A 13901-nucleotide genomic window follows, 5' to 3' on the forward strand; every position below is an offset into this window, starting at 1 on the left:
GCAACGACAAGCAAGTTCCTGGCAGGGCTGAAGATCACAGTGTTGCTGGTGGCTCTTGTTGCTGGTCTGTTCTGATCACAGACACATGGCACATTGGGCGGCAGCTTGAAGAGGCACAGAATGGAGATCTGACAAGGGTAATTCAGCCACTAATTTCAGAGCATGTACTGAAGGCATTGATACGGGTACAGGCAATCCTATACTCAGAAATGAGATAAACAATCGAGACACATCCTACAAAAACCAACAAACATCATCTAAATTCATCTAAATTCCAAAAAAAAATTTCATTTCTTCATTTCGTTATTTGTCTTTCATTCTGCCAATGACAAAAAATAGCAGTAAACCAACTGCTCTCCATTTCTGAACCTTAACTCAATTTCCAAGGTTGTGAACCGCCAAACAACAAAACCAAACGACGAAACCCCTCGTGATTGTCGCTCCACGCTGCTGCTTCCATTGGCTCTCCCCGACGCTAAATGCGGGTGGTGCGGACGGGGAAGCGGGACCCATGAAACGTGTCGAGGTTGACGCTGAGACGCGGGGAAACATAACACATATTACAGGCTCGGTATGTACGTAAGGTATGTGTAATACCTCTTCAGGCCAGACGATGAGTGGCTGTTATTTAATGGTACTGAATTATTGACATACTTAAGGCGCCTGCGTTCATACTTGCGTCAAAAGGATCGAGGCTATCACACTGTTATTTCAGACCTCCAATCTCCAGAATCAACCCCAGAAATTATCAAATTCCACTCGAATCGGACATGGAATTGGAAAGCATAGTGGAAATTAAAGTCTCACGGTACTCGTCATCTCGAAGAATGCTGTGATCTGTTCTTGAATCCAGAGTAGGACAGTGGGTTTGAGAATAGAGATTGAAATTGAAGCCAGCTTCCAGGAGTTCAATACATTAGTTACTTAGTTACCCTGTCCAGACCTTGGAACTTTGCAAACCCCGAGATTCTCCCATACCCCGAGTCAGCAGAAAAGGGGTGACGATAACATGATATAATAGCTACTCCGCATATTTCAAGGATAACTATGCAATCAGAGATGACGATAGCCTCACTAATTTCTTCGTACAAGGGATGAAATATTCCAGAAAACCACCTGTTAAATTTATTCTCCCAACTTAGTCCATTAGTACTCAGCACTGCCGGTTTTGATATTGAAAAGCGCTCTCGTTGACTTTTCGCCGCGCCAAACTGGACCAGATATCAGGGTTCCTCGTATGTGCCCGTTATACTTTCCGCCGGCAGCCAGCCGGGCAGCTATCAATGGAGAAAAATCCGTGGAGATCCGACATCCGCTTATGAGAAAATATGCTTCTGTGCTATCAGCCTCTGCATTTCCATGCAGTGATTCCCCTCGTGACACGCATCTTATATGGAGATTCGATTATCAAAGCCCCAAGCCCCAAGATTTAAATATCTATCAGTAACACTGTTACCGTTCAGCGTCGAAGAAGCGAGGCTGAATTCGTGCAGTACATGCATAAATTGATGCACACACATGGCAGTCATTTTGCAGCTCCGTGTATTATTACCCTGGGATATTATGTATGGGATATCTCCCGCGAGCGAGCGGCGAGCTCCCAATCGGACAATATCTTGATAAATTTCCCTTTTTCCCAAGCCAAGAAGGGATAGGTTTCGGAAACAATAAACCCAATCATTTCATGATCTGCCAAATCTCTCCGTCCCGTCCTGCGTGCGGCGAGAAGATCGACGAATAGTTTCCCAAAATCCAAATTGATGGGGATCATTGCGAAAAAAAAAAAAAAAAAAAAAAAAAATGGTGGAAACCTGCATCATGTCAACTACAGATGGAGAAGAATTGGGATTCTCTAATAATAATAATGATGATTGGCGGATGATTTTAACTACATCGCCACATGGTAACCACGGAATAAATCAAGGAGACATTGGAGCCACCTGGGGAAGCAATACATTCAGTCATGCACTCAGGGGTTAGCTGAAGATAAACCGCAAAGCCTCGCTCTCCCTCTCGTGAAGCGTAATCCATTAACTAAAGCTTACCTACCTGATACCACTGGGCGGCGGGAGACCTTGGACTGGCTTGCCGGGATTATCTCTTGCTATTCGCACGTTAACATGCACCCAGAATCTCTTTAAAAATCTCGCCCATTTTTCCCCCGCATATAGATTAGCGACGCCATAAGCAAGTTAAATTTCTAGGCACCAGTTGCCAATGAACACCTGGCTGCGGAGTTTAAAAAGAGGCGCGCGTATTTGGCAGATAAAAGTAAGTCTTTTTCTATCAGCCAGAGTCCCCTCAACAGTGCGTGAGATCCTTTCCATCAAATTCAAAATTTCATGATGGTCGCTAAGTTTCATCCCTACCGTGTATCCTCCATTGGATGAGTTGTTCATCCAAGTCTGTCTTGTCTCTCTTGCAGAACGTCCAGCTTTAGGCCAAATGTTAATTTTCGTTGTATGTTGACGGGACCAGTACGGAGGCCGCTGTCGAAGAACTTTCCGGCCGCAAGGCGGTCAGAGGGGCAGCAGTCAAAAAGAGCTGATCGGAGTAATGGTGCTGGTGCAGAGACACGCTCAGAACAAGGTAAAATCCAAAAATGGAGGAGAATCATCATTAGTGGAGAGTTTCAACTATATTTTTTCGAAGAGGGACGGTGCAATACCTTAACAGCCGCCTGAGGAATCTACGGAGATAATAATTGATATATCTCCGTGCGAACCCAAGAGGGGAACTCTCTCGTGTGTTTTGACTTCATTAGAGGGGGGTGAACAAATGGAATATCCTCCTACTTTAAATAAATTTCTTGATTTACCGAGGAGAGTGTTCCAAAAGGACTGACTCCCTTTCATCTTCATTTTCTGCTCTTCTCCGTACCATTCCTCAGCAAAAACCATTTCCGTTCCAAGGTTCCAACGAATGAAACTATTTTCCCACTGAACGAGAGGTTTCAAGCCACCGCAGACAGACCCAAGCCGAAAATGGCAAACCAACGACCTCGTCAGCGCTATCAACCACCCAAAAAAAAATTCCCAGAAAACTCTATCAGCGGAACAATGTTACCAACCAAACTCGCAAAATATATTGTTGTCTTCCGAAACCTCAGGGATCCAGGGGTTCCAGGGTTGACTAACGTTAACTATTTCACATTCCCAACTAAAAAAAGTACAACCAATGTATTTCGTGCTTGAGCAGAGACGTCTTTTTCCACGTGGTACAGAGCATGGCCTCTTCGGCCACTGGTTGTTCGTTCAATGGTATTAAAAGCCTCGCTTGTTATAAATCTTGTTAAAGGAGGCAAAGGTAAACAACGTCATTCATTATCCAAGAAGGTAGGAAAGGAAGTAAATAAAGTTTATGTTTTTCCCCAATGACGGAAGACAGGAACTTGTCAGAGGCTGATTTCGAGTTTACGCATGGGAAAGTAAAAGAGGAAACAACGTGGAAATGAGTTGCGAGAATTTCATATATACCAAGAATAATGTTCGAATACTTGTTCCATATTTGGTAAAAATATGTATGAAAACGATAAAAGAAAATTATATGTAGACTTAAGGGGAAAAAAAATCCGTAGAAGACAACGCTTGCTGGCTTTAACAGGAAAAGTTAGGGTTCTTTGGTTTTATGTGTACCGGGCTGAGAGATATGGTGGGTATTTAGTGCTTTATCTACTCTTCCTTCGGTCTGATGCGAAAGGAAGAGGAGTTGTGATGGGAAAAACGTTGACGATGACGATGATCCGCATGAAGAAAAGAGGAAAAGCAACGAGCAGATATTGCAATAAATATGAACAAGAAATTAAAAAACCAGAGACGCCATGCCAATGAGATATCAAAAAACTCCCATGCTAGATCCAGACCAAGAGGAACAGTTTCAAAAAAAAAAAAAAAAAAAAAAAAAAAAAAAAAAAAAAGGGGGACAGAGGGGCAGTATCATCGAGACAAGAAAACTGGTTGGCCAGTACCCATGTTTCCCACCCTTCGAAAAATATAAATCCTCACGAGACAAGGAAAGAAAATCTGAAACAATGAGCGAGACAACATGTCGATAATATATGAAGGGGATTTTGCCAGCATGATTTTTACTTTCGATTGGTTTCGCATTGCAGCAGCAAGGGAAATGCAAACAGGCAACGAAAGAATGGATATCACAGTTCGAGTAGAGGGTTGGTGAGATATTTGGATCAAGTAGATGGGTGTGTAGTGGTGGTGGTGGTGGAGGAGGAGGAGGAATATATACCTTGGAAATGAAGGAAGGAAACTTTCGAAGGAATGGCAATTATATAGAGATAGGTAGGTCGTAAATACCCAGGTATATATTGTACGTGCGCGGAATAAACGGTTCGTATCGAAGAGATTTCCAGAAACGTCACTTTCCGCGCCGATTCGACCGAAAGGCAGTTATATCGATCGAGACGGAGGATATGGACGAGCCGTCATCGACTTCAATGGTAGCAATGATGCCTGGAGATGGTTTTCCTTCATCCTTCTCCGCGTTCATTGGAGTAGATGCCACTATCGTATCCTCCGGCTTGCTCTCCTCAGCTTCCTCCTCAAGTGAATCTTCCTCATCCATCTCAGTCTCCTTCTCCAACCGCTCCATCTCCGCCTTAGTCAGCGTTAGCACGGTCGAGAACTGACTCTTCGTCTTCTCCAACTCCATCTCACAATCTCCACATCGCAAGAATTGATGTGCCGCCAATTCGCACAGCGTCTGTGCCATTTCCAATTGCTTATCCACAACATCGAAAGCGGACTCCTTGCTCGGCATTGACGAATATTTCATTGACGGGTCAAGGAATTTGCGACTTATTCCAGACTTTCCCTTGACAGGGTCGTAAAACTTCAGACCGAATCCGGTCTTCATCATCTGACTCATGCGACCCTTGCGAATGTTGTTCCGGGCGCCTCCTATGTCCCTTACCAGCTTTTCCAGGGAGGTTTGCGTTTCAGAATCATAGTGGACGACGACCAGGTGGCGGGGTCGGACAATGCGGTCGGTACCTACGGATTTGGAGGTGTCGAAATTCCGTTTCCGCTGGTTTCCATCAAATGTGTAGTGTTTAGACATTTTCAACAGGGTGACTGGGTCCATATAGTCCTCCTTGGTATCTTGCATATTTCCTTTCTCTTTTTGCTTGTCCTTCTCTATTTCTGTTTCCTTTTCCTTCTCCTTGGTATATGGGACAAAGTCCACTGGAGGTTGCATGTCATCTGGCCGAATCGAGTGGATTGAACTGTTCTTTCTTCGTCGAGGCTTTGGGGCTTCCCCATCACTCGAGGAGGTAAGCCTAGCGTATTCAGCAGAGAATTCCGCATGTTTTGCCTTTGTGTGTGCGGCCAGATCAGTGATTCGAGCTACCCAGAATGGGACATTGTCTGAGATGTATGTGAAGCATTGGAGCGCATCACCCGTACGCCCACCCATGATGATTCGACTGTGATGATATACAACAGGGAGAAGTCGAACCAGAGTGACTATAATCGGGTTCTGGAGTCGTGGTTCATAAAGTCATGGAATTAATATAAACATATAAATAGATGATATTTCTTGGTCATAAGGCGGTCTGAGAAGAATGAGCAACGAGGAGAAAGGGGAGAAATAGGCGGTTTCAATGCAGACTATGCAGACTTTTCAGTCAAGAGATATAGTTCTTCTCTTGGAGGACATGAGTGGGAAAAGGCCGAACGTAGTCGAGGTTAAGAGATCACGGATAGAGCAGGTTGACCGATCTCAGTATGATGGATATAAAATGAGCAGGATTTCCACCTGCTATGTATCCCGTATGCAATGTGGTGGTAGTAGAAGTAGTCGTGGAAGGTTATGAGGATGTAAGGGAAGGACAAGAGAGAGTGTGTGTGTGAGGGAGAGAGAGAGAGAGAGAGAGAGGTATGAATAATGGATGCTGGTTGGACGAACAGGTGATGGTAGACGATCCAGCCTACTGCAGCCAGGGCATTAATCGCCATAATAATAATGATAATATTATTAGCAGGCCAAGCCGAGACTCCCCAATACGAACAATGCGAGTGGTTCCACTCACTAGCTCCGTGGAGCCCCGGGGGCCTTTTGCCTGCTCCAGACCCACTCCCCACTGTCCTTCCCCCCCCCCCCCCCCCCCATCATCCCCCATCATCATCCCCCAAATCATCCCCATCATCCTTCACCCCATAACCTCTAGGCATCGGCGGGCCCCGTGGCTATCACTCGCTCCGTCTCCCGCAGAAATGACAGGATCCGCTGGTGCTAATCGAAGTGTCCGGTAGCGTACGGATGTCCTGTACAGCGCTGTACTGTCTCTAACCGACCTCCATCACTTACTTCACATGCGCAAGAAGGTACTCTTCGTATTAGGGGTGTCATACACAGGACAGTACAGGACAGGACAGTATCTCTCTCTCATAAGAGCCTGGCTTTTTCGGGGCAATCATGACAATACCACACACACCCTGTCACAGAAGCTCCTAGTCCTGCTTGCTGGGCCAGGACTAGGAGGTGCTATCTGGCTTAGTTTGGCGTTAGAGCGCTGTTAGGGGTCCCCCCCCGGAGATAGGATAGTAAAGCCGGTGCAAGCTGCAGGTAAGGGATTGGGGTGTATAACACTCCTTGCTGTTCTGGATCCTAGGTTGAGCGGGCGAGAATGGTTGAATGGTGGGTGGATGGATGGTGTGGCAGTGACCAGCGATTTCCAGCGAAAGAAATCGAGGATTAGTTGTGGTTAAGGTTGTAATTTTATTTCTCGTCCCAACACTTGTTCCATCTGACGAGTACGATAAACACTCTCAATTCTGACAAGCCGAGAAATTGACTTGTTTTTTTTTTTTTATGTTCTGCAGCGGACTTGTCTAGGCTTGTTAATTACATTCAGCTCAACTGGGGAAATGGCACAGATCAAGGTACTTGGATATTTGAAGGGGCAATACTCAAACAGCAATGCCCAAACATGAGGATATATTGGAAATATATTGCACAAAAATACCGTTTGCGAAAATCCTTTTCTACCTAGTTCATAACACATCCCCGCGTCCATTGAATCCTCAAGACAGACAAGCTCCGGTTCAAAAACATAAACATTCATCCATTCACACATCCTCCACACACAGGCGACATCATCATCATCATCATCATCATCATCATCATCATCATGATTGAGCAATCTTTATCTTAGTGCTGCAGAATTCTGCAGCACCATGAACCAAGTTTGTTGAAGCAGGCATCAGACGAAGATACAGTCGCAAAATTCAGGCGGTGAGTGAGGGAAAGCAGAGGGATCCCCGACCGCTTGCGGACCTTCTACGAAAGGAGTCCCACTCCCTCTTCTATGATTCAGTCAGCCATCCAGACACCAGTTTACCCGTCAAAGATTGATGATTCTGGTCATCCTTGAAAAATCCTGCAGGAAAAGGAAAAAGTGTGCGCATGGCAGGAAAATCTAAGTAAACAATCTTTGCTTTGCTGTGGATCGCAGATCATAGTCCTGCAATCAATTTAAAAGTATTATTCCTGTGCGCGCACTGCGAACTTGGTGGGGAAAAGGATCCATGTCGTAAACCATCTGGCTGCCACCATCATAATCTTCCGTGACTGATAGTTTAACAAACTTTTGACTCGACTAGTCACTGCGGTTGTGCATGACAACCCCCAAGCGCAAGACGCATCAACATCCGAAACGGCCTTGATGACCCTATCAAACAAGGAGACATTGAATAGGCAAAGAGAGCAACCTCAGGGCTCCGTGCAGATGATTTCGTTGTCAACTTGGCCTGCACGGACTAATACGCAAAGACTCCGTCTGACTGCTTCGGTAGTTAACTTATGATGCGCATGGCGCCGTTGAAAATGCGTAGAAAGGGTATCCCGATATCATCCTTCAATATCTTGGCTGTATGAGAAGCATGGATATTTTGACGTTTTTTGATGTTTCGCGACTCGCCTCCCCTCTCTGCCTCTGCGTCTCCGTGATCCTCATCTCGCACTGCCTTTTCGTCTGCTTGGTGCTCAAGAAACAGGGAACCACTCGCAGACCCCCTCTCCACGAAATTCAAAAGTCAATATCAAGGAATGTATACTGTTTCATTGTAAGTTGCTTTCATATCGTAACTGATAACAATAATACTACTACATGCAGACGACATGTGCCCCTCATCTCATCTTGCAAACAGCTGGTTTGGAGGGAAGCGAGACAACCGAAGAATGTTCCGTACTGCATCTTTTTTCTTCACAACCTCAAAAACAACCTTAGAAAGCATCAACAGAACAAAATATCTTTCAATGAATCCTCGCTATAATTAAAAGAAAAAAGAAGTGGTAAGAAATCCACTCAATTCATTTTATATTCTTTGCTTCTTGAAGACAGTCTTCAATAAACCAAACGCATCCATGCATGCGCTTACTATTGGAGGAATACCAAGATCCATTTTCTTCTTCTTCTTCTCTCTCTATCTACAAATAGAATACAAAAAATAAAAACCGAAAGAAGGTTGTAGCCTGACTCTTCGAAACAACAGCCCCAGCTTTATGTATCATCATTATCCCCTCCTTCAATGACGAAGTCGTATGGATGATGCATGGGGACCGGCGCGACCACGTTCTCCAGCTTCTTCGTGTTCAAATCTCCTTTTCATGGTCTGCGCAGGGATTGAATGATGTCTCATGGAGGCAGCGCTGAGATCCTTGCTTGTTTTCCCAGGTTGAACCCCACATCTTCACCTAGTTATGTGCCCCCAATCCTCTTATTATTGATATCTGTCTGTCTGTCTGTCAATATGGTGGGTTGTTTAGTGCTGCCTCGCAGGAAGCCAAGGCTAGGGTTGTGGAAGGAATAAACAAAGCCGAAAAATGACGGGATTCGTAGAATAGTTAACAATATTAGTAGATCCCAACAACAATCCTGGATTCAGCAACTGGGGGGGGAAGAAGACGCTCCTCAAAATGCATAATTCCTAAGCTGCGGATATCCGCTTTGTAACTTGGTTATTACCATCTGCGTTTCTCCTACTCCTTGTGACCTCGCAATCTGCCATACGGTGGAAGACATGTGAACATGGGAAGTACTCCGTATTACAGCCTGATATTTATATCAGATATTGAAATGTTCAACAAGTATTCCCCCTTGTTTTTCCGCTTTGTGCTCCGTGCTCAGTTCAATGATGTCAAAAAAAAAAAAATAATAAAGAAACCAGTGGTAGCCATCAGGTGCAAATTTAGGCAGTTCGAGCAGGGTTGGTTCAGGCACAGTTTTTGATCGATAGCTCAATTTTCAGATCATTTTCTAGACACACTCCTCAGATTCGAGTCAACACATATCACAATTTCATTTAGTTGTTCAGCTATTACTACAATTGCAAGCGACTTCACCATGGGCTTAGCGGGGCGTTGGGTTTCAGGATAAGTGGATAGGAATGACCTGAGAAATACAAGTCCTAATGGTGCCCTTGCTTAAAACCCACTCCTCGTAATGGGTGCGCCACACCAAAACGATCAAAGTACATTAAATGTTGGATGAGAACGCACATTAAAAATACTTGTACAAAATATTTAATTTCATCACCAACCATATCAGATATGGGCATGAAGGTGACATATGAAGATTTCAAACCTCAGATAATAGCTATACTGAAGGACATATTTTTTTCGTGAAAATAGCTCATGTTCTCAAATCTGAAAATAAACACACTGAAATTCTATGCAAAAGTCAAAATTTTCACAATAAAACAGTGAAACAGTGGAAAATTAATTTTTTGAAGTGTATTCCTATCATAAGATATCCATTGTTTGATATATCTATATCCTTCATATAAAGTTATATCAAATGAAGTTTGTATCTTTTATATGTGATTCTCATATAAAGTATACCTATTTTCACTTTTATTGATAGAGTTGGTGTGTTGAGCGCATGGATCTCTGCTTGAGGATTGGCCTGTAAGCTTATATGCACAGCTCTGCATCCTGTGCTCAGGCCATGAACTCCCAAGATCCTTTTCAAACCTGAGCACGCAGAGACGCGGATGAGAGTGAGGAACAGGATCCTCAAGAAGTATAATCTTTCTTCAGATCTTCATGTTATCAACGTAACGACTGAATATCTTAGTCTTAGGCATTTACATTCGAAGTTTCGTGAGACCGGTCAATCTCTCGCTCAAGCATATTCGTTGTCCTGCGTTGTCAAAAAGCGCTCATCACCATCGATTTCGACGATTTAGCCTGCAAACCAAAATGATACCCTCTTCTTCATCTGGGGGGAGAACTTGGAGACATGTGCTCCAGAAACCCTTGCAATGAAGCTTGTGAGGCGACATTGCAACGGAAATGTCATAGAAGCCCATGATGTTGCCAGGGGTTCCTACAATCGGTGTTTCCGCGTGAAATTCGATCAAGGACACCACTGTCCGATTCTCAGAGTTGGGGGAGATCTTTTCTTCTCAGGGAAAAGATTAATGATGAGATGGCAGTCATGAAATACATTTCCGGCAGCTAGCCTGCAATTCCCATTCCTAAAACATGGGGGAAGGGATGATGTGTTGTCTGTCTTTATATTGTCGTGGATTATGTTTGATGGTGAATTACGGTGTGACTATGTTGGGGGAGTCATAACCAGAAAACAAAAAGCCTTTTGACTCTGAACCCTAGCATCGACATAGCCACATTGGAAATGGCATATCAGTAAATGGCACTCATAACTCTCGCCATGCTTAATTGGAAGCTTACACGCATTGGCGCTTGGTTTTATTTGGTTGCAGGTCTAGTTTTGGTTTTGATGACATATATTGGAATTTCATAGATGAGATGTATTTTGGGGCTTTTACGAATCTGGATGGTCGGTTGGATCTGCTCAGCAATGCGGAGCGAGATGAGTTGGGTCCTTTTGTTCAGCAGAAGATGGAGCAGGAGAAGGAGCAAAAGCTAGATAGACGTGCATAGGATGCTGTATGAAAGAAATCATAAATCAATAGAAGGGGTTAACACTGCTTGCTGATAGTTTCGATAGGACGTTGTGTAGTGTATAACCACAAACGATGATCAACAACCATATTTCCTCTTGCATATATGTCAAAATATTTGTCTGGTACAAGCATTCTTAATCCGCCAATTTTCCCGATACGACAGGTTAGGTTGGTGTCAGGGATAGGAGTACAAGGGCTACCAGTGTCGGGGGGTAAGAAGCTGAAGACATCTACCCGAAGCGGGAACGAGATAAGTACCTAGGTACACAACGTTGGTTCCGACTGATCTGACTGGAAGTTGGGTTACTGTCCAACTTTCTGCTGTCGTCGTTCAAATCCGAACTCATCATCTTAAGGGGTTATTTTGAACCATTTTAAACCTTGACTGTGATAATATAGGCTGTCAGGCATGCTGCACTGAGTTACATACCAATTTGAAAGCTACTATATCTGCAGGGCCTCCCTTCACAAGAAATGCAAGGCAAGACCTCGATCTGCCCTGGAACAATATTCCCCAGGGAGTACTGCTGATCGTCATTCAAATGGAAAGAAATTCTATTTCTAATGTGTTGGTTTCGAGCCGAGAAATACCAATAGTCTACTCTATAACCCTCCAATGTGTTAAATCAAATCTGGAAAGAATACTTTGCAATATGGCAAGAAATAATGAAGGTGGTTGTCCGGGGTTGGCTTAAGTCTTCTGTTAAGAAATCCGATATGTTCCTAGAAACCTTCGGCCATCATCATTTATCAACCAGCTAATCGGTGACTGAACCCTTGGTGGAGAGAAATGCTTCTTGGTTGGGTATTGCCATCCATCACACATCTCGGGAGACCAGAATGACGCTAATCCACATAATCTCGTGATGTTTCAGGCATTTTGGTGATAACGGGAGACGTAGAGGGGAGAAAACCCCTTTGTAAAATTGAAAATCTATACGAAGTTTGCCAAACTCCCTCTGCCCCCTATTTCACCCAACGCGAAACCACCACACAACACACGAAACCAAACAAACAAAACCTGGGAGAAGGTGAAAACCAAAGGCACCGTCCAACCAGCCCCAACCTACTCCCGGTCTAAAACAAACAAAAGGCGATGTTAGCTCTCTCCCAAACACATTCACACCGCCCATCTCATACAGAAAATATACATACCCTTCCTCGCATGCTCCAGCCATGCCGTCATGTGCACCTTGACATCGTCAAGGGCACCGGCAGCGTCTGCCAGCTTCCTCTCTGCCATCTGTACCAGCCGGTCCATCTCCCGGGAGAACACGACGTGGACAGACTCCTCTATCGCCCGCCGCAGATTGGTGGTCGAATAGCCTTTGTTATTCACGGCTGTGGCGGGACGAGGCGCTGCGGTAACCATCGTTGTGTCCCCACTGGCGGTGACGGTGGCGGTGGCGGTACGGGGAGTAACCGTCGGCTCTTGTTCCGTTTCCGACACAACAACTATATATATATCAACATAGTTAGAGATAAAAGAGGTCCGGGGAGCATATCAGGGAGATTATATGCACGGAAATTCAAAGAACATACCCGTGTCATTGACTTCGATCAGGGAGAGGGAGTTGGTACTCCTCCCCTCACGATTTCTTGTCGGAGCCGATAGACGCTCCTTCTGTGACCGTTTCCGGCGGAAGTCAGCCTCCGCTACATTCCCATTAAGTCAGCAAACCCTTGATCGTGCTCTGACATGATGTCTGAAAAAGATGAATGGATGAATATGAAAATGATTATACTCACGGTCGTTTTCGTCAACCACCCGGCGGTGCTGGCACCGTTTTCTTTTTTGCCGACACGAGTCACAAACCCGCGTCAGCCTTTTGCCAGGCTGGAGGTGGGGATTTGGCGGTTGGAAACGTCTCTGGCAATTAGGAGAGATTTCAGCAGCGTATTTCTTCATTAAATATTGCTTGTTTTGTGGCGGGGGTTATGTTGAGGTAGAGGGGGAGGATTAAGGCATCAATAAAGAGGAAAAGGAAGAAGCTGAGATTGATGTAATGTTATTTCTGTCCTCACCTTTGTCCCTTTAGCATTTTGCTATTTGTTTTAAAAACAAAATGTGTTATCAGTTAATGTATGAACTAGGCAACACGAACCGCAGGAGAGAAAACACATAAGGAGTCTCACCCTTTTCTCCTGTGCAATCTGATAGCAGCCATGGCAGATGGGGGTATTGTACAAAATCTTTGTTGAAGGGTTTTGCCAGCACCGTGCGCAAAGCTCAGATTTTCCTTCGGTATGGCTAAAGTCATTGCTACGGCTGCCGCTGGGTTTCTGATCGTTTGATTTATGATTTTCATTTTCGCTTGCATTTTCATCTCCATCCTCATTCTCATTATCCTCGTAATCACCTTGATCTGAGCGGACGGAAGTAATACTCCCAAGAGAGCTGGAACGGTCATCGACTTCCACAGCTGCAATTTCTGCCATAACTGCCGCTGCTACCCTGCTCGGGCCATCGCTGCCATTTCTGCCTGAGAGAAAAATAGAGTTGACCTTTGAAGATGGATGCACGGTGTCATGGCATTTGAAACAGAGACCGGTCTCCTCAACAATGTTGTCTCTACTTCCAAAGCGACCACAATACGAACATCGACGGGTCATCGTACTGTCGTCTTCTGGTTCGGAGTCACTATGATTCCACATCGTTTTGGTCTCTGAGCGCTTGGATGGACTTTTGAAATTTCCCTATAGGGAAAGAGGTCATTTGGGACTTGGAGGGTGGGAGGGTGAAAATAAGGTAAATTTCGAAAGGGGTGCGGTGCGTGGTAAAGGTAAAGCAGCAGTCTCTTCTATGGATTTACCTTGATATAAGGGATTCCTTGTTGGCCTTCACGACTTCTGAAAAGACGACGAAGGAAATCTGGGCGAAAGTCGCCTGATATGGTCTTGCGCTCCCGATAAACTACCTCAAGTTGGAGATATTGAAGGCGTTAATGGAAAAAA

General features: G+C 44.7%; 3 protein-coding genes across 3 annotated transcripts; 1 reads left to right on the forward strand and 2 right to left on the reverse strand.

Moving 5' to 3' along the window:
* Positions 1–4371: 4371 nt before the first annotated feature.
* Positions 4372–5430, reverse strand: PAAG_02320 (hypothetical protein; the record flags this gene model as incomplete). The annotated part of the gene is made up of 1 exon (XM_002795568.1): positions 4372–5430. The coding sequence occupies one exon, from the start codon at positions 5428–5430 to the stop codon at positions 4372–4374; it is 1059 nt and encodes a 352-aa protein (XP_002795614.1).
* A 4850-nt stretch (positions 5431–10280) lies between these two features.
* PAAG_11471 (hypothetical protein) lies at positions 10281–10923 on the forward strand (the record flags this gene model as incomplete). Its single annotated transcript, XM_015847117.1, has 2 exons — positions 10281–10341; positions 10784–10923. The coding sequence occupies 2 exons, from the start codon at positions 10281–10283 to the stop codon at positions 10921–10923; spliced, it is 201 nt and encodes a 66-aa protein (XP_015703249.1).
* A 1143-nt stretch (positions 10924–12066) lies between these two features.
* On the reverse strand, positions 12067–13601 carry PAAG_02322 (hypothetical protein; the record flags this gene model as incomplete). Its single annotated transcript, XM_015844604.1, has 5 exons — positions 12067–12401; positions 12489–12602; positions 12696–12816; positions 12972–12992; positions 13083–13601. 5 exons carry the CDS (start codon positions 13599–13601, stop codon positions 12067–12069), a joined length of 1110 nt encoding a protein of 369 aa, XP_015701652.1.
* Positions 13602–13901: the final 300 nt, after the last annotated feature.

The sequence above is a fragment of the Paracoccidioides lutzii genome, assembly GCF_000150705.2.
Source record: "Paracoccidioides lutzii Pb01 unplaced genomic scaffold supercont2.5, whole genome shotgun sequence".
Classification (NCBI taxonomy): Eukaryota; Fungi; Ascomycota; class Eurotiomycetes; order Onygenales; family Ajellomycetaceae; genus Paracoccidioides; species Paracoccidioides lutzii.